The sequence below is a fragment of the Drosophila busckii genome, chromosome 2R (assembly GCF_011750605.1).
Source record: "Drosophila busckii strain San Diego stock center, stock number 13000-0081.31 chromosome 2R, ASM1175060v1, whole genome shotgun sequence".
Classification (NCBI taxonomy): Eukaryota; Metazoa; Arthropoda; class Insecta; order Diptera; family Drosophilidae; genus Drosophila; species Drosophila busckii.
The window spans coordinates 9,187,391-9,207,128 of record NC_046605.1 but is presented as its reverse complement, the minus strand read 5'-3'; the positions used below and the strand labels follow the sequence as shown (position 1 = coordinate 9,207,128).

At 37.1% G+C, this 19,738-nt stretch overlaps 3 protein-coding genes across 3 annotated transcripts; 1 reads left to right on the top strand and 2 right to left on the bottom strand.

Moving 5' to 3' along the window:
* The first annotated feature begins 841 nt into the window (after nt 1–841).
* Nucleotides 842–8,666, top strand: LOC108594811 (sodium-dependent dopamine transporter). The gene is made up of 8 exons (XM_017979949.2): nt 842–1,008; nt 2,646–2,918; nt 5,938–6,072; nt 6,135–6,289; nt 6,349–6,518; nt 6,577–6,954; nt 7,016–7,253; nt 7,312–8,666. Exons 2-8 carry the CDS (start codon nt 2,738–2,740, stop codon nt 7,933–7,935), a joined length of 1,881 nt encoding a protein of 626 aa, XP_017835438.2. The 5' UTR covers nt 842–1,008; nt 2,646–2,737; the 3' UTR covers nt 7,936–8,666.
* Nucleotides 8,667–11,798: 3,132 nt separating this feature from the next.
* On the bottom strand, nt 11,799–15,573 carry LOC108597460 (gamma-1-syntrophin). Its single transcript, XM_017984031.1, has 9 exons — nt 15,486–15,573; nt 15,273–15,428; nt 14,931–15,216; nt 14,688–14,852; nt 14,440–14,624; nt 14,205–14,363; nt 12,874–13,098; nt 12,074–12,277; nt 11,799–12,003 (listed from the first exon to the last, which is right to left on the bottom strand). The coding sequence occupies exons 1-9, from the start codon at nt 15,543–15,545 to the stop codon at nt 11,893–11,895; spliced, it is 1,551 nt and encodes a 516-aa protein (XP_017839520.1). The 5' UTR covers nt 15,546–15,573; the 3' UTR covers nt 11,799–11,892.
* Nucleotides 15,574–15,773: 200 nt separating this feature from the next.
* On the bottom strand, nt 15,774–18,156 carry LOC108597461 (synaptic vesicle glycoprotein 2C-like). Its single transcript, XM_017984032.2, has 8 exons — nt 17,685–18,156; nt 17,447–17,628; nt 17,067–17,388; nt 16,871–17,009; nt 16,698–16,809; nt 16,104–16,263; nt 15,918–16,045; nt 15,774–15,865 (listed from the first exon to the last, which is right to left on the bottom strand). The coding sequence occupies exons 1-8, from the start codon at nt 18,056–18,058 to the stop codon at nt 15,810–15,812; spliced, it is 1,473 nt and encodes a 490-aa protein (XP_017839521.1). The 5' UTR covers nt 18,059–18,156; the 3' UTR covers nt 15,774–15,809.
* Between the last annotated feature and the right edge of the window lie 1,582 nt (nt 18,157–19,738).

Here is a 19,738-nt window from a genome sequence, read left to right as displayed (position 1 = left end):
ATTTTGTACAAATTCTCGCAGGCGTTTAAAAAAAGATATTTTTGTTTACGCTGCCAGGCGTGTGTGAGCAATTTTTTCGAAACATTTTAAAGTTTTTGAGCGCACGCGAGCACAAGAGATTAGCAGAGAGCAAGAGCGGCTATGATAGTGCGCTTGCCGCTATATTTGACAAGATGTTGCAAAACTTTTTGATGAACAGCTACGTCTATATAGTAGCTATGCACATTAATGTTTAACAAATGTAGACAAATATTATTTGTTTGGCTTGGCATTAAATAATATAAACAAAGACATTTGCCATTTGTCAATTATAGTTCAATGCTTAAATTCAAATTTTTTTTAGAATTATTATAGCTAAGACAGTTTATTATTAAGGCAATAAACGCATTTAATGTCTTTTATAGCTAAATGTACAAAAGCTTCTGCTTAAAAAGCTAAACAGCTTACAGACAAAAGCTGGCTGCTGCAACAAAAGCATGCTGTGTATGTTTGTATGAATGCTCACACACACACATATACATACACATGCATATATACACACGCATTACATACGCACAAAGGCAACTCTAATTGGTCACTTCCGTTTGGTCTATGCGACGTTTCCTTGGCGCATGCGACTTTTCAACTTTAGGCACTTGCTGCGTTTGACACACACACACACACATACATACACATACATACATTTGTTAGTGTGTGCAGCTGCAACCAACCACTTGTCGGCGACTATAAAAGTTCGCTGCTGCTGCGAAAACTCTTGCATACGTTTGAATGTTACCGTTAGCGCAACAACGTCTTTTATTTGCTGCTGCTGCTTTGAAATATACAAAAAAAATAGAAATCAAATGTTTTAACTAAATTTTAATTATGTGTGCCATTTAAAGTGAGTTCAGTGCGCTTGGGACTGTTTATTATTGCCATTTATAATTTTTGTTAGCTGTTGAAACTTGTTAAACCCTTGAAAACAATGGATTGGTGTATGTGCCTGCATTGAGTTCGGAACTGCTAAAGGTATGTGCTACAAATTGTTGTGTAATAAAATAGTTAAAACTGCAAATTGAGTTAGCAATATATCAGTTAAAGTAGTTTTAACGCTTATGAACTGAATTTCATGCGTATAAAACAAAAGTTTAATTTTTGACAGGCACTTATGTCTGATTTATTAGTTTTCCAATTAATATTGACAGGCACTTATATCTGATTTATTACTTTTTTAATTGATATTGGCTTATGCTTGGTAGTGTAAAGTAAAGTTTTATAATCTCATTATCAGTAGTGCGTTGGCGTTGTCTATTTGCAGATTTATTCAATTCATAAGCCTTTTGCATTTGAGTTATTAAAACTTTACAAGTCTCTGACCGCATTCAACAAAATGCAAACCTACACAAATTAAATCACATAACTGTTGAATTCTAAAAATAGCTGTTACACTTGTTACACTGCGTGCAATTAATGTTAAGAATCAGTGAGCTTTACTCAATTTTTCGTTGCTTAATTATTTAATTGAAATCACAGCATTTAATTGAGCAGAGCTTGATGCTTAAATTAAACCTGATTAAAGTGGGGCAATTACTTAAGCAAAAGCATTCGCGAATTATATGTATGACAAGCAAATAGAGAGACAGCGGTATAACCGCATTTCATGTGCATGCGGTTTGCTTTATTTTCCGTGCTGTAATTGTCAAGTGCGAGTAAACGTCACAGGGCGTATGCGTAATATACAAATAAGCACTCAAAGGGCTAGAGCACATGTCCACATGTCGTGACCAAACAGATTTCAAGTGTTATGGACATATTTAACACACACACACAGCAACACACACACAGACAGCAACACACAGATAGAGCTCAATTGAGCATCAAGTGTCGGCTTAAATACTCAAGCAGCGTATGCCACAAACATGCTGTGATAAAGGTGTTTGTGCTTCTGTTTGTGTGTGTGTGTGTGCTCGCAGGTGTGCAAAAAACGCATAATAAACACTTATAAAGCAAGAGTAAAGCAAGTAGCTTGGAGCTTTAAATAATAAATATGCTATGCATTAACTTGAATAAAGTGTTATTATGATTCAATAGAATTATTATTATGAATACAACATTAAAAGACAAAATACAACATTAAATATTTAAAGCAATAGTTGACAAAATTTATATGCCATACAATGAATATATTTAATTTATAATAGAGAGAAAGATTTGGTTGTTGAGTCAAATTTATTTTACAATCTCTGCCAGGCTTGACTTACTTAACTCCACTTAATCTTTACTTTAAGCTTACATCAACACTTCCAATACTTTTTAACGCAGAGGTTCGACTATAGTTTAAGTCTCTCTATTGTCGTATTAAACTCTTAATAACTATTATTAAGCAGGCTTGATTGCGTTTGCTGCAAATATTTGGCCTGATTTAAAATTATAAACATTTTACTTTGTACAATTTTGATTATCCGATTGATTATAATTGGGCGATGCCTTTTTAGAGTCATAAACAAACACGCTATTATTTAAACAATGCAATTATATTAATGCCAACTATTAGCTTGTGCTTAGTGGCAAAAGCAAAGACAAAATCTAATTACTTACTTAGCAAACTACATATCAGTAATTAGTATTCAATTAAACATATTAACAAACATTTTTTTGTATTACAGACTGGTGGATTAGCGTGTGCGTTGGCTGGTGTGTTGGCAACTAAAACGACGACGACGTTTTGGCCAAGGATACGGACATCGTCGCAACGGCGATGTCATCGACAGGACAAATAGCAAAGACAACCACGCCACATGATAACGATAATAATAGCAATAACGATCAGCGTGAGACATGGAGCGGCAAGGTGGATTTTTTATTATCGGTTATTGGATTCGCCGTCGATTTAGCAAACGTCTGGAGATTTCCCTATTTGTGCTACAAAAATGGCGGTGGTAAGTCAGCAGTAAACCCAAAACCAAACCCAAGCCCATTACTCACAACCAATTCAAGCGTAGGCCAATTAGTTGAAAGAACAATAGCATGGGCAACATTTATAAGGCTTTGCACATGATTAAGCGCGCGCGCTGCTTGGCAGGAAGTTGGCGAAGAGCGAGAGAGCGAGACCACACAGTTGAGCAGGCCAAGTGCCTGCTGCCTGCTGCTGTGGCCTTGTTAACACTTTGACAAGTGCGGCAAAAAATGCGTGCGAAGTGCTGCCATTAAATGTTGCCAAAGTGGTGGGAGAGTCCTAGGGTAAGTGCGTACTTCCTAGCTGAAATTGCCCGCTGAGCAAGAAAGAGAGAGAGAAAGAGACAGAGAGCATATACATATGTATGCTTGCTTGCTGTGTGATCTTTGGTCGCAACGCCCATCATTCAAAACAATTTCAAAAGCTAAGTGCTTTTGTATGACAACTAAATCTGGCAGTCATAATCGCATTTGGACTCCTTTTTTTCCTCGTTTTCACACGCGCTTCCCCGCACTAAGCACACGCTCTCTAGGCTTTTATTGTTACTCAAGCATACGCACACACACACACATTTATGACAATGCGTGTGTGCTTGCCACGCATTCGTTTGCCACACACGTTCTTTGACGGCAGGCGGCACTTAGGCCAGGGCAGGCATTGAAATGAATTTTTATACCTAAATCAGCAGCCAGCCCCTACTGCTTATAGTTTTATGACTATTTCATATTTCTCAGCATATATATGTACATACTTCTATATATATATATGCATGTATAAATTGTTATTTCATACGCTTCATTGCACTCAATCAGTGACAGCTTAGTTTTCATTTTATATAATTTTTTTTATCATCATTTTTATGCTGCTCCTAGCTGGCTGGCTGACGCTGGTTGCCACGGCTTAGCTTGCCACAGGTTGCGGGGCAGTCAGAGCTTCCACAGGTTGCGATTATTAGCTTTTAATGCCTCTCTTTCGTTCAGATTGCAATACCCTTACAGCTTAGTGAGCATTTAATTTAACTGCCCTTGCTGCTGTCAAGTAAATTCCTTTGCTGCTACTTTAACGCAGTTGGCATGGCTGGTACTTATTAAAAACTTTAAAGTTATGTCAAGCAGAAGATGCTAGTTATACAGTACAGGACAACAAAATTCGAAATTTATTATTATTATTAAATGTCCAAAGCAATTTTAGTTCATATATTGATTCGTTTGCTTTAAGTTAACGACGCTGTTTTCTATACTAAAGAACAGTTGTATAGAACAAATTATAAACTGAAAATTGTTAATAATAATCAAAGATACTTTAAGCTCGATATTTTAAATCATTTGCGTTATTACCATAAGATTTTTATTGTATTTCTTTGTATTTAAAGCACATATGTTTGGACTTGAGTTATTTTCTATTGAAGTTAAGCATTGTTTATTTAATATTTTTGTTTAGTAATGCAAATATTCTTATTTTCTACTTTTTATGCATATTCTTTATTGTCATGTTACATCGTTTGTGTTGTTGGCATTTCCTTGTCCTTCTTCAATAGAACTGCACATATTTTACTCCTCAAAGTATGCTACAAAAAGTAAAATCATTTAATTTAAATACAACTTTTGTATTTTGAGTGTTAGTTACTGCTTTAATTTCTTGCTGGCAGGTAAGTTGAATAAACTTTGAGCTATAAATAGCATTTTCCAACATATTGTGCTTGAAGCTATCGGAAATTAGAAACTTCAAAAGCAGAGCTGCATTTGATTTTGTAGCTATAGCTGTGTGTATTATAATTTAACGTTTTGTTTTACATTTTCAACATAATTGACAGATGCCTTTTTATCTATGTTTGTGTGTGTGTGTAAGGGTGTGTGTAGTCAATGCAGTCGCTATTCATCGACGACTTTGTCACCCACTTTGCCTGCTAATAGACATAATCAAATCATAAAACGCCCCGCTGTCACTCAACAAAGTATCGATGGCACTTTAGCAATTGCCCAAGCCCAAGCCCTTGCTGGGGCAATGGGAGACGAGCTGGCAGCCAGCCTGTGAAGACCGACCACGTTGAGCGACACTCTGACTGCCAGAGACAGGCAGTAGAGAAGTGTCGCTTGTCTCGTTGTCGTTGCCGTTGTCGTTGTGCCTTTGCCTTGTTCTACACTGTGCTGGGTTGGCTGTTAATGTTTTTAAAATGTCCTTAGAGTGGCACTTGTAAAACAATTTGATTTCGTATGTGTATGTGTGTGTGTGCGACAAAAACAGACGCTGACACGGGTCAATCACACACACTCACACACACACACACACACGTCTGTGTGCACACAAATTATTATTATGCATAGTATTTATAGTGCCCTTTGGTATTTTATAAAATATTAGTTTAACTTAATTGCGCTCTAATCACAGTGTCCGGCGTTAACTTTGTGTGCGGCAAGTAAATTACTTTCATAATGAAACAAAAGCAGTAATCAAAATTATTTTTAGCTGCTATAAAAGTTAGGTTTGGTACTCAATGAAATTATTAACTATTTTGATTTCAAGCTATGACGAAACTTTTTGAAAGTTGTAGCACTAGTCGTATACTTAATAAGCAATAAAAATATTCTAAGCGATTTGGGTTAGAGACCAAAATTAATTGATTTATACTCTTAATATAGCTTTTGAACAATATATTACATGCAATAAATTTCCTTATTCAGAGTTTATAAAATTTCACATGTGAGCATGTCATTTATATATATTTTTTAAGAATGTCCATATTAATATCGAATATATAGAAGTTATATCTATAAAATTGCTGTACATACCCTCATAATTTGTTGTCGCCCATTTACATAGCAGTTGGTAAATGAATCAATAATTATTAAGTATACGTAATCTAAGCTCATAATTTTTGATGTAGTAGAAAGGTGTGACTTGCTGCCCATTGTAATTAAAAATGCCATAAAATATTAATATTTAATAACAAATATTTTTGCCTATATAAATTTAATTATTTATTTTTTTATTTGCCTTTGCAGGCGCTTTTCTGGTGCCCTACTGCATTATGTTGATTGTGGGTGGCATCCCGCTGTTCTACATGGAATTGGCATTGGGACAGCATAATCGCAAGGGCGCCATCACTTGTTGGGGTCGATTGGTGCCGCTCTTTAAGGGTAAGATCGAGCTAAATAAATAAATAAACAACCTGAATAATTTTGTTAATTTGTTATGGCAGGCATAGGTTATGCAGTTGTGCTCATAGCGTTCTATGTGGATTTTTATTATAATGTGATCATAGCCTGGTCGCTGCGTTTCTTTTTTGCCTCCTTTACCAGCGTGCTGCCTTGGACGTCCTGCAACAATGCCTGGAATACACCCAACTGCAGGCCGGCAAGTGCAACAAATTGAGTAAATTTAAAATAAATATAATAAGTAAATATTGTTAACAGTTCGAGGGTCAAAGTCAGCGTGCTATAGTGGGCAATCTAAGTGATTTCTATGCGTTTAATAATCAAAGCGCTTTCTTTGCCAATGAAACTTATGCAAATGTTAGCCTGGCCAGCTTGGCGCCCGTTGTGCCCGTCGAGCGTTTTGAGTCTGCTGCATCCGAGTACTTTAAGTAAGTTAAGCGCAAGCTCAAAGACTAACCCATATAATTGTAATTAATGTTGCTTTAGTCGCTATATACTGGAGCTGAATCAGAGCCAGGGACTGCATGATCTGGGCCAGATACGCTGGGATGTGGCGCTTTGTTTGCTGATGGTTTATTTAATTTGTTACTTTTCGCTGTGGAAGGGCATCAGTACGTCCGGCAAAGTGGTTTGGTTTACGGCCTTGTTTCCTTATGCTGTGCTGCTGATATTGCTCATACGCGGCATTACCCTGCCTGGGTCGGCCATGGGCATAGCCTATTATTTGAATCCCAATTTCGAAGCCATCTACAAGGCTGAAGTGTGGGTGGATGCAGCCACGCAGGTGTTCTTCTCGCTGGGCCCTGGCTTTGGTGTGCTGCTCGCCTACGCATCGTACAACAAATATCACAACAATGTGTACAAGTAAGTATACGCACTGTTGTGCAGCTGTGCAGCGAACTAATTAGCGCGCTTTGCCTTGCAGGGATGCGCTGTTAACGAGCTTCATTAACTCCGCCACGAGCTTTGTGGCTGGCTTTGTGATATTCTCGGTGTTGGGTTACATGGCGCACACGTCTGGCGTTAATATTGAGGATGTGGCCACCGAGGGACCGGGCCTGGTGTTTGTTGTCTATCCAGCTGCCATTGCCACCATGCCGGGCAGCACATTCTGGGCGTTGATATTCTTTATGATGCTGCTCACGCTCGGACTGGATAGTTCGGTAAGTGCAACAGACACAGTTTCAAATCGAGTTCTGGCTTAATGTTTGTTGCTTGCAGTTTGGCGGCTCGGAGGCAATCATAACCGCCTTGAGCGATGAGTTTCCCAAGATACGCAAGAATCGCGAACTCTTTGTCGCCGGCTTATTCTCTTTGTACTTCGTTGTGGGCTTGGCCAGCTGCACACAGGGCGGCTTCTATTTCTTTCAACTGCTGGATCGCTATGCCGCCGGCTACTCCATATTGATAGCTGTGTTCTTTGAGGCCATTGCAGTGTCCTGGATTTATGGCACCAAGCGCTTCAGCGAGGACATACGCGACATGGTGGGTCATCCGCCCGGCACATACTGGATGGTCTGCTGGAAGTTTGTGGCGCCCATTTTTCTGCTCTTCATTACGGTCTACGGACTGCTGGACTATGAGCCGCTGAAGTATGCGGACTATGTGTATCCCGACTGGGCAAACGCTCTGGGCTGGAGCATAGCGGGCTCCTCGGTGATTATGATACCCACGGTGGCGATTTACAAGCTCTTGACCACACCCGGCAGTCTGCGCCAGCGTCTGCGCATACTCACCACGCCCTGGCGGGATCAGCAGCTGGCAATGAATGGCGTCACCACCGAGGTGACTGTCACTTTGGTGCGTCTGGCTGATGCGGAGGTTAGTGAGGCGGCTGATGTCTGAGTTCGACCGCTGGCGCGTTTTCCAGTTTATTACGTCTAGATTTGAAAATTTACCAACAACTTGGTTCACATAGCTTAGTTTATAGAGCGCCGGAGTGCAAACTTTGGCTAAATAATGCAAATTTCGCATACAACGTACTTACTTAGAGGTTTCCATGCCAGAAAAACGGAAAATTTAAATCAAATTGTTGCAGCCTAAGCTTAAGACTCTACCCACTAGTGTTGCATTTAAATATTATTATAAAATATATAACGCTTACGTATGGTTTGTAAATGGAAAATACGCTGTGTAGATAATACAGAATCAAGAATCACTCAAAGATTTCGATTAGTATATGCAACAGGGAATTGTCCCATGTACGTGCGACATTTTGTCTATGTACATAGCTTTATTATTTAGTGCGTATCTAGTATATGTATCTGTGTAGCAGAAGCTTTAAACTCAACTTACTCACAAGCCTGTATATAGGACTCAATGCAGTTCATAGCTTGTGAAAAACAAAATACTATTTAGTATTATTATTAATTTAATCCAAGCTTTTATTGCTGCACAAAGTCTTTTTTACACAGCCATAAAAAGATTTTGTGCTTGTTAGTTTAGCTAAATTTGTTATTATTCGCAAACAGAAGCAAAGTTGGCAGCCATCAAAATCTTAAGTTGCAGCTTTATTTTGTGTGTGGAAAATTCAATGCATTTTCATGCAGCCATATGAAAATGCAATGCAATGAACATGCGCATTAATTCAAATTGTAGTTTAAGTTATAAAAATGTTAAAACTTGAATTGTTGTATTCGTTTTTATAAAATAAATTCTACTTTCAGTTAGTTTTAGTCTATAAATGTGTTTTTACTGCAGCTGGGGCTCTAAATTTAATTTAAATTCATTTGCGTTATATATATAACACTTATGTTATTTTTGATAAATTTCTCAGCTAAGACGTTGGTTAAAATTGATTGGTTAACTCTTTTACTGGTTGAATAAACGATAAAGAATTTAATTTTAGTTGGTTACTTGGTAACTTGTTTCTATTCAGTTAAAACAATGAAATGTATATAAAAAACAGCATTTGTAGGGTCATTTATTTATTATTATAATATCATATAATTTCATATAAATTTGTTTACTTAATTTAGTTAAAATAAATAGGATATTCAAATGAAATTACTTAACTGAAATGCAAATCGAATGACGAGTGTATGCATGTATCGTATAAATATGAATGTCTCTGCCTTGTACGAGCATTTGCGTTATAAACATAGCTAAGCATAGTTACAGATACATACCGTTATAAAGCTTGGGGGGATGGCTAGCTTATACATATATGTATTTATTAAATTGCTGGTTAAATGCTTTATATATGTTATTAAAATTATATTCGTTTGGTTGCTAATGCACAGTTTCACTTTGGTATACGTAGAGGGTTGGATGAGGACTCAACTTAAGCATAATATATAGGTTGTTTATTTTTATTAGATATCATTTTGTTGTGGTGCATTTTACGTATGTTGGTCTGTTTAGTTGCCTTATTTGTGGATTTTTAATTATACAGATCGACAAGTTTAATATTATTTATAGTATATTTTAGAGTTATTCTTTAGCTATTGAGAAAGGCTTTTAAAGCATTTAAATTTTCGAAATCTTAGAACAGTTTTATTTTTTGGAATTGCTTGTAGTTTTTCTTTTTGGGATTAATTTTTGTATGTATTTGTAATTGGTATTTAACTTTATGGTATACAATGTTCAATTAATTTGTAAATATTTTACTTAATAATTGGTTTATATGTTTTGTTGTTTGTAAATATGCAGCAGACATTTATAAATATTTATATATATCGATATATAATATATATAAATTACAGGCTTTAAGCAGCGTTAGAATCTAGCCTGACCACAACAAATTAATTTCAATTACTATTGTAAATAAACTAAATTATTTTTGCAAAATATTTGAATTGATCATATAATGGTCAGTTCAAACATTTTGAATTACGTTTAAAAATTATTACCCAGATTACGTTACATTTTTCAATTATTCTTATATAACTGACGTAATTGTTGATTAATTTCCTACAAATCGAATATACCAACGGTGAAGGACGAATTTCGCATTCGTAAAATATTAATGTTTTTTGGATATTAATTCAAATATTTGAAAACGTTGGAAAGGGAGTTTTTCTGACTAATCACCAATAATATCTGATTAGTAATTTTTAGTAAGTTATATAAAAATATATATTGATTAATTCAGCTTTTAAATAAAAATAGCTTTAGCAATCATTAAAATTACTGGCCATAATTTTTTAATATGCTTCTTACTAATTGAAATCAACAATAATATTTAATTATTATTTGTTTGTTTATCGATTGATCTGTAGTACAGCATCTATACTACAGATGGATTGCTAAAGAAACCAAAAATAAATAAATACTTTTGATGTTTACAATTTGAAGTAAACATTAGTTAATTAATAATTAGTAATTGTAATCACTACTTATTACATTATTTTTATTTGTAAATTGAACTTATTCAATTGCTTATAATAACTTTAATATAATCGGACACTATTAGAAATTAGTCGAAATAATTCACTTTCAATTATTTTCGCATAAATGATGGAATATTAACAAAACAGTTTTTATTTTAAGCATACACAAGCCGTCGATGACCGCTGCTTTATTCGACTTAGACGAAATGGGTCAAAAATTACTTCAATGATTGAAAAGTAATTGAAAAATGCATAATAATCTTATAATTTTCATGCTAATAAATTGTTGTAATTGAACACATTTCAGCTGAACATTATAGAATCAATCCAAACATGTTGCAATCATAATTTAGTTGATTCAAAAAATAAATTGAAATTAAAGCTGCTGTGGCAAACGAGATCTGAACGCTGCTTTGAGCCTGTCTCTAATGTGTATACGTAATTTTTGGTTTTGTGTTTGTGTTTTCCCATGTATTTGTATGTTTTATAATTGATTTTTGCTGATATGATTGCGTTGATGAGTTGCGTTGACAGTTGCCTGGCATGTACTTGACCTAGTGAGAGTATACATAATGTTCATTATAGTTATGGGTATGCATATGCTGCCTATGTATGTATGCGTGTTGCTATGTACTAAAGCCAACATTGTTAAGCTACGTATATTTGTGCTGAGCTAATTATATGTGTTACTCGTAGTATTGTGTGTGTAAATAAATACATAAAATCAACCACTTGTTGCACTTAATTAAATTAGTTTGTTGCTTACATTGAAAGACACAATTCGAATTGACGCATGACATGATTTATGAGCCATATGCAAACATAGTGTATATAATATATATCAGTGTTATTTACAAATGGCATGTTTAAAATGTTCGTTTGTTCGTTTGTAAAATCTAATAAAATATGCAAGTGCTTTTTTAGAGAATTTCGGTGGCGTTTTTTGTATGTTCAAGTGTACATGTATATGCAGTAAATAATATAAAAATTAAATAAACAATACGCATTAACATAAAGTGTATGAAGTTTGAGCTTAAATATAGCGCAACGTTTAATAGCATAAATTTTGTTTGTAACTATTTTTTGTAACAATAGCATATGCTACATTAAAATTGAAAATTATATTTTCATTATAATGCACATGGTTTTTGTTCTTGGTTTTCTTTTCTTTCAGCTAGCTGAGAAACTATAACGAGCTTTGTAACTATATAAATTTCTAATTTGTTGTAATAGGAAAGAAGCCTAGAGCACGCTTAAAATTTACATTGTTGCACCAAGAGATTTCACTTTAAGTAATAATTGTTTATCAAATTTGTAAATTAAGTAGTTAAGCTAATGCAAAAATTCAATAAATAACATTTATATATATATATATGCTTCATATTAAATGTTCCTTTATAAATATGCCTAAGCTACAAGTATTTAACTAACTATACAAATTTTGATTTGATTATGCGCACTTTAGCTTCGCTTAGGTCTGCTGTATTGAGCTCAAGAATGCCGGATCCACCGATGCCACCTTGGCGGTGAGAAAAGCATGCATGCAGTAAAGTAAACTCTGCAGCACTTGGCATTCCAATTCCTGTTAATGAAAATTCCATGAAAATTAGCATGGCCGTCTAAAAAATAAAAATGTATATAAAGTTACTTGCCTTCGTTTCAATGGCACGTGTCTCAGCATCCTGAAAATGTAGCTTCAACTTTGATTTGCCATCGTCACTGGAGCCGCGCAGCTGTGAGAACTTGTACTGCCAGACAATGCTGGCATCGGAGCCCTCTGTAAGTGAAAAGCCTGCCTGCCAGTCAAGTGTCAAGCCGCCACTTTTGCCATGATGTGAAACGGCAAAGGTCTTGCGCTATAATAATAAATAGATAAACAGCCGTTAGTTGCTTATGTATGAGTATCTGTGTGTCTGTCTGTGTGTGCGCTTTGTTTGAGCAGCAGCGATTTATGTGCTAAGCAGCGTCTTCAGTTATTTGCCAGTCATATTACGTATACGCCATGTCTGTCTCAATCGTTTGCCATAGTTACCCCAAAAGTTCAATAATCTTTTTGTATGCTCCAAAACTCAGTCGCGCGTATTGATTCTTTTGCTTTTCGTGTCGACAAAACTATGCGGTCAGTGACCTTTGCATGCCTTGGCAAACAAATAAATAAGTGCCGACTTTTTGAATAGAAATGCAAAAAGGCAAACTCAATTATGTGCGGACAACTGCAGTAACATGTCAGCCAGAATTGCCTGTGTTGTTTAACAGTTAGCCCATTAAATGTTATGTAAGGCTGTGGCTATTGATTTTCTTGACCTTTAGCCTGCAGCCAGCTCGTCAGGTTTAAGGCTGCTTATTTTTAACTTTAGCCGTACAATTGTGCAATTCAGCGCTTGCCAATGCCTAATTACGCGCTGACATGCAACAAAGTTGCAAAGACACATTGTATAGCTTTTTAACTTACGCCCAATTTAATGACGCTCGTCACAATGGCCGCATTCCAACTGTTCTCAATGCGCAGCAGCTCCTGGCGCGTCTCCACGCTCAAGTAACGCGGCGCGTGTCCAGAGCTTTGCAGCAGAAAGCAGTGCTGCCGACTGTCCACAGTCTCCGATTCCTTTATAATGCGAAACATGGTCTGATACACCTTATACACCACCAAAGCTTTGCTAATGCCAGCCACATTCAGCTGTAAAATATATAAAATATATATACATGTAATAAAGTGCAATTGCTTAAACTAATATAGCATTAAAGTTAGCTAAGTCTAGTGCACTTAACACTGCATGGCAAATTGCATGCATAGGTTGAGGCCTTTTAGTTGCCTCCGGGCTGCGACTGCATTTCGTGCAGCGGCCTGCTCATTAGAGCAAAGTGTACAGCATTTTTTTTACAAGTGTGTGTGTGCTATCATGTGTGTGTCTGTGGGGTTTGTGTAACTTGACACATAAAATTAGCACAGCCAACGTGCGAGTTTGCTTTTGATATAACTTTGGGCAATATGAGCACAAGCGACAAAAGAGTGAGCGCACAAAAGCGAATGACAAATGCTGCAATTAAAACTATGATGAAATGCAATACATATAAATTAAATTGTTAAATAGCCAGCAGGCAGCAGAAATTGCAGTTAAAACTAAAGCAAATATTAAAGTAAGCAGTTTTATCAACCTTCTGGGTATTGTATTCAATATTTAAAGCAAAAGCAGTTTAATTTAATTGCAAACATGTAGAATTAAATTAATATGCTTTGTTAATTAAATTGCTTAAAAAAAATGTGGAATGAAATTTAATTTATTTTGTAGTTTTATGCAGTTTCTTGTCGTAAATCAGAAATAAGAAAAATGCTCATAATATTATTAAAATTAAATGTTTGCCGACAAAATACATGGAGTATTCAGACATATGATATATATATTTGGGTATATAAAATACACAGTCCACTCACATTTTCAATTTGTATTTACTTTCTACGAGCTTATTTTTAAGCTTACGCTTGTTTGCAATCACTGCTTTAAATAACAAAATATATCTATTTGTAATTTGCAATTTGAACTTAATAATGCATTGATCTCGGCTTGAGAGCTTAATTAGAACTGCTTGTATTTGGCGGTTATCGCTATGTATGTATAATGTATGCATGTGTTAGTTAGTTTACAGTATGAGCAGTGCATGTTAACTCTTAACATAAGTGTAGCCGTTTTTATTTGAATATGCTTATACATTTATAACAGATTAATTTTCTGCCTGACCTCCAACTAAAATATTATTTTTATCATAATTCAAAGTTCTACTTACTGGTGGCGTTTCAAATAGCATAACCTCAGTGCCTTTGAGCAGTAAAAATCTGGGCTTGTAGCTCTGCCATGATATATTGTTATTGATGACGCCCTCGTTGACCCAGCCCATATATTCGATGCGTTCGCCCACAGCAAAGTTACGATTATAGAGCTTCATCTGTAATTAGGCAACCAAGAAAATAGCCGTAAGTAGAAGCAAAGGGATATGCGCCTGGCTGTTTAGTTAGCTTTACCTGCAGATGCGTAAGGCCAACCACATTGTCGGTTATTAGTTTTAGCCACTGGCTGAGTATGGCCAGCTCGTCACAGTGTATGACACCGGTGTTGACGCCGTTCAGGCCGCGCACCTCGAAGGCATTCGGACGCAGCTTGTCCGTGCCGTAAATATAGCGTGTGACATAGGCCATCATTAACGGCACTGCCAGCATAGAGAGATGTGTGTAAGCATATATATATATATATAAATAGATGCAACACTAACCTGCCACAACATCCGTCCAGCGCTTCTCGGGCTCGGAGCAAATTGACATTGGGCGACTGCAGCTGCGACTTATGGTGCCGCTGTTCACGGAGGACTTGTAACCTTCATCTGCTTTCAGTTCAGCGCATGTGACATCGTTGTCCGAATCAGGCGTATCCTTTGTTACTACAACACACACACACACACACACAGCCATACATATATATTTGTAATATTTTTGGTCTATTTTGCTGCGGCACTTACATTGCTTTTGGAGAAAGGGCGTGGCGGCGCGATAGTGCTTGACTGTGAGCACTACAATGTCGCCGGCATTGCGCAATATGTTGACGGCATCGTCGTGGGGGCAGGCGGTTATATATTCACCGTTGACTTTTATGATTGCATCGCCCACAAACAGTTGACCTGTTATGTCTGCTGCCTGATCTTTATAAATGCGCGATATTAATATGGGCAATTTATGCTCGGCACCGCCCTTGATGCTCAGTCCTAGTCCGCCTTGCTTTTGCCTTGTAATCTGCACCATGCGCTCCTGCAAATAATTTATATAGCTCTACCTCAAAATTTACAGCCGCTGCATTGACTTACTTTCGATTCCATGGGCGGTCCACTCAGCTGCGAGCTGGTGGGCGTAACAATTTCCAATTTCTGCAAGGTCAGCACTTCCATGGTGAGACTCAGTCGTAGCGGCTCGGGCCGACTCTTGCCATCGCTCACATGCACCATGCCCGAGCGCACTTGTTGCTAGCAGAAAACAAAAATTGATTGCAATTCATTGCATTGCTATGCGTATATAGTTACCTTTAAATTCTGATCGAGTTTCTCCTCAATGGGCGTGGCCATTGTGTCCGAGAGCTTCATATTTTCTAAAATCAATCAATCAAACAAACTGTAAAGTCATTAAAAGCTTGTCAATCTATTTGCAAATGACTCAAAATATAACATTTATGTGCTTGCAGCTCTTATACTTGCGCCGGTTTGAGTCTTGACTAAGGCCAGCTTAACAAACAGCAGCTACGCATTCTAATTTGATTTAAATGGGCTCCAGGAATAATTTTTACACAACTGTTTTATGCAGTTAAACGCACGTTAAATTTAGCTTAAACATACAATGCTAAAAATATTTTACAACAGTTCACGACGTTTCGGTATGGGTATAAATATAGCCGCGACGATCGAAACTGCAATTTTTACAATTAAATTTTACACTCTCTAATGCTGTGTGGCACTTACCGACAACGCTCAAAGCCAGCCATATAATGGGTGGATCACAGCCATAATAAAACAATAATGGAAACACATGATTGCCAATAATCGAACCAAGACGTCCAATTATTTGATTGACCGATAGCACAGTATTGCTGTTAAGTATTGTTCCTTTGTAATAAATCAGCCTTTGAAGCTCTCACATTAACTTACCGCACATTGGTGGGAAATATTTGCGCTATGGCATTCATAAGCGCCGCTGCTATAACAAATTCAGCGCTTAAGAACAAACCTAAGGCGAACACCATGCCAATCATACCCTTGATGAATCTCAAAGCGATCACAAAAACGAAACTTACAAATAGGAACGAGACTGCAGCGAAATTGTTATTTTAATAGAGTTTGTCCAAAGGCATGGATTGGTACAGTGGAGCGTGCCATCAATGAAAATTGGAAAAGATCAGCTCGGAAGTTTAATTGTTAAGTTTGCAATTAGAAGTAAAAATTTCAAGTTCATTACAAGATCAGCGTTGAAAATTAAAAAAAATAAAACTTTCTATTAGCAGCCAATTTTCATACGACCCATTCATAAAATGTAGTCGAAATCCAATCTATTGGAACAGTACATCTTTTAAAGCTTTAGAGATATAATGTGCTGCCTTAAAGATGATGGCAGCTACTTAAATTGACTGTAATATTTCTACTTGAAGTTAAAGACGGAATTTTTGAAAGCGAAAGCGTTAATTACATTATTTTAAAACTGATTTTTATTGTATGGGGCCGCTCCACTGTTTGTCGTTTACATACTCAGGACAATTTTGATGCCAACATATTTGACAATAACTATGGATATGATAAAAGCTATAAGACAAAGACCCACACTGTAGAAATTACTGTAATACATGTCAGGTTTGACCACCTAACACGCATTTGGGATTAAATAAAAAGAAAAGAAAAGAAATGATTGCAGTATAACTTACAGCATGGCATTGTTTGGGTGGAGGTGGGGGCTTGTTCATAAGATCGACAACTGAACAAAACTCAATTGTAAAATTATCATGTTTATCCTCCTCGGCTACGGCAATCATCACAGGCTGCCATAAGCGCATTGTATTCTGACTGCAGTTGGTAGAAGGTTTAGCTTATAGCTTATAATTAAAAGTGTTCATCACATACCACATGAGCGCAAAGAACTCGATTAGGAATATTAGTACAGCGCAAATGATATTGCGCTTAGTGAACGATTCCTTGATGCCCTTCCAATCGAATTTTTTCTGTTTCTCGCCACCGGATGGATTAGCCAACTTAATGGGTTCTTCATTGGCTCTGACCTCCTTTTTAAAAGCCATTTTACGCATAGTTGTTATCGTCTTGGCGGCACGCTGCATATTGCCTTTGGTCAAATCGAAACGCGGACTCTCGGGCATAAAGATAAAGGCAATGCCCACAATGAGGCTGGGCAGTGAGCCAACACACAAAAAGCAATGCCAGTTGGACCCTAAGCAGAGGAGGCTTGAATAGGCAAATCTACGACTGCGCTTGCAACTGTAACTTACATGTGCTGTTGGCCATGGGTAGATCAAAGCGATCGATAGCTAAAATGCCCAAAGCCATGCAGGGCAAAACGCCGGCGGATATGGACAACATCATGCCCATGCCAAACATAACGCGTGCGCGATGCTTATGCGAATGCACCTCAGATACGTAAGTCATGAAGCTCAGAAAGCCACCAGATATGCTGAGGAATAGCCACTAGTTAATAGTTCAGTTAAGTACAGTGTTTAGCTAACCAACCATATGCCGCAGAGAAACTTGTAGGCGCTGAACCATCTAACGGTTGAGCAAAAGGACAAGGCGAAGGCGAATATGAAGTCTGTCACGTGGCTGAGTATGATCGCTGGCTTGCGTCCAAACGCATCCGAGGCAAAGCCCCAGAACAGTCCGCCGAGCAACATGCCATAGTAACATGAGCCGTTCATGAATCCACGCTCATTGTTTGACATTTCCACATCACACTTCATGGCCGTCATCGCATAGCTGAGCAGCGATGTAGCGAATATGATCGCCATTGTTACAGGAAACCCAATGATCAGGACTATAATATTGAACCAGCCAAAGCCGCTGGCCTCGAGCGCAATCTCATAATCATCTGCCGACGCATCCGCCATTATAATTCATAGAATAATTTGGAAACTACAACCACGAATATTTGTATATGAAAAAGAGTTACGCACACCAAAGTGTAAGTTTATAAACTAATTTTTCGATGCTCAAACAGTTGTGAGCTACAATAACTTTGTATCCATGCCTACTTGTTAACTGACACACGCGGCGGCAGCAGCAGCAGCAATTAGACAATTATATATTTAGAAATATGTAATCAGCAACGTGCTCGAAGCTGTTGCACATGTTTTCAATTAAAAACAAAAATAAATAGTTTCCTATATGTGTGAGAGCTAAGAATACTATTGAGAGTGTTCTTTCTTTTTGATGCTTGAAGTGTGTCTGCAGCTGTCGAAGAATTGAAACCAAAAGTGAAATGCAAATCAAATGTATCCCTCAATATGAATAATAACAGCATTAGCTATGCAAGTGTCGACAATGTACAATAACATGTGTCTATGTGTGTGTGTGTGTGTGCAAGGTGTTGACAACAAGTCAGCCGTATGGCTGGATTTCAACCTCAATATGTTTGTGAGCTGCCCCCAATGTATACAAGATTCTTCTGTGGAAAAACAGGTGCTTAGAATTTGGATTGACATCTAAATAACAAAGCTTCATTCACCAAAATATGTCACATTTAAAAACAGAGCTTTTATAATGCTTAAAATATAAATGCAAATTTAGAAATATGCAATTGATTTTAATAACATTTAGGTAATATATACAAAAACAGCCAGAAGGCCTCAGTTGCTCTGGCTACATTATTGAAATATTTCCAATTAAAAATAAATAAAATAATCTTAAAATTTTTTAAAAATGGCAGCTAAACCTTTGTCTGACTTTTTAAAACTCATAGCTGCTATTTGCGAGCTCTGTTTATGACTAAATTAATTATAACTACATATTATATAAAAATATAAAAAGGCTGACAAATAATTCGAGGGCTTGAATTAGAAGACTAAATAGAAATGAGCTCAATGGGCGAATTAACGAATTAGCTGAACCATCGTGCTTCGAGCTTATGCTTTATACCATTTATTTAATTAAGCATTTAATATTCATAACAATAATTATAATTATGCGCAGTGTGTGTATTTAGGCAGAGAAACACACAATATTAATAATAAATATGCTCAAGCTGGTTGTGGTTGGCTTCGCATTGTAATTGCAAATCTACAAGTTGGGTTTGGTATATAATGAGTAGAGACTGACATGTGGAGTGGCTCTAAGCGCTTTTTGGTTGGCGGTTTGGGGAATTTGTTGGCAAGAGATGTTTAGCCCTTAACACATAAATATTTCATTTGAGCTCATTTCGCTGGCCAGTAAAACTTGGCCAAGCACCATGCGAGATGTTACAATTTATGCACTTACCACACACATACAGATGGAGCACACACACACACACACACATACACACACATGGGCGTACGCACACACAGTCGAATATGTATGGAGCAGGCAATTGGAGCTGTTGACCTGCGGGCTCGAATGGTTCGTCTTGTACCTTTTGATTATATGGCTGTATTACGTGCACTTAGTCGATGGCGTGGTGCGTGTGGCGTGTCTCAAAACTCGTTACGTTACGTTAGGCCAACAACAGCAGCAGCAGCTCAGCTCAGCACAGCAGGCAAAAGTCACTGTTGATGTTGGAGTTGTGCGTTGTTCGAGTCTGCGCGCTCTCTCCT

What these genes read in the sequence shown, in the direction of transcription:
- LOC108594811 (XM_017979949.2), top strand. Translation starts at nt 2,738, where the DNA reads ATGTCATCGACAGGACAAATAGCAAAGACAACCACGCCACATGATAAC. An exon ending in TATCACAACAATGTGTACAA is followed by an intron (nt 6,955 to 7,015) that starts GTAAGTATACGC and finishes TTTGCCTTGCAG; the next exon opens with GGATGCGCTGTTAACGAGCT. An exon ending in CGCTCGGACTGGATAGTTCG is followed by an intron (nt 7,254 to 7,311) that starts GTAAGTGCAACA and finishes TGTTGCTTGCAG; the next exon opens with TTTGGCGGCTCGGAGGCAAT.
- LOC108597460 (XM_017984031.1), bottom strand. Translation starts at nt 15,545, where the DNA reads ATGAAGCTCTCGGACACAATGGCCACGCCCATTGAGGAGAAACTCGAT. An exon ending in AACTCGATCAGAATTTAAAG is followed by an intron (nt 15,429 to 15,485) that starts GTAACTATATAC and finishes GTTTTCTGCTAG; the next exon opens with CAACAAGTGCGCTCGGGCAT. An exon ending in CACGTGCCATTGAAACGAAG is followed by an intron (nt 12,004 to 12,073) that starts GCAAGTAACTTT and finishes TTTCATTAACAG; the next exon opens with GAATTGGAATGCCAAGTGCT.
- LOC108597461 (XM_017984032.2), bottom strand. Translation starts at nt 18,058, where the DNA reads ATGGCGGATGCGTCGGCAGATGATTATGAGATTGCGCTCGAGGCCAGC. An exon ending in AAGTTTCTCTGCGGCATATG is followed by an intron (nt 17,629 to 17,684) that starts GTTGGTTAGCTA and finishes GCTATTCCTCAG; the next exon opens with CATATCTGGTGGCTTTCTGA. An exon ending in GAGTTCTTTGCGCTCATGTG is followed by an intron (nt 17,010 to 17,066) that starts GTATGTGATGAA and finishes TACCAACTGCAG; the next exon opens with TCAGAATACAATGCGCTTAT.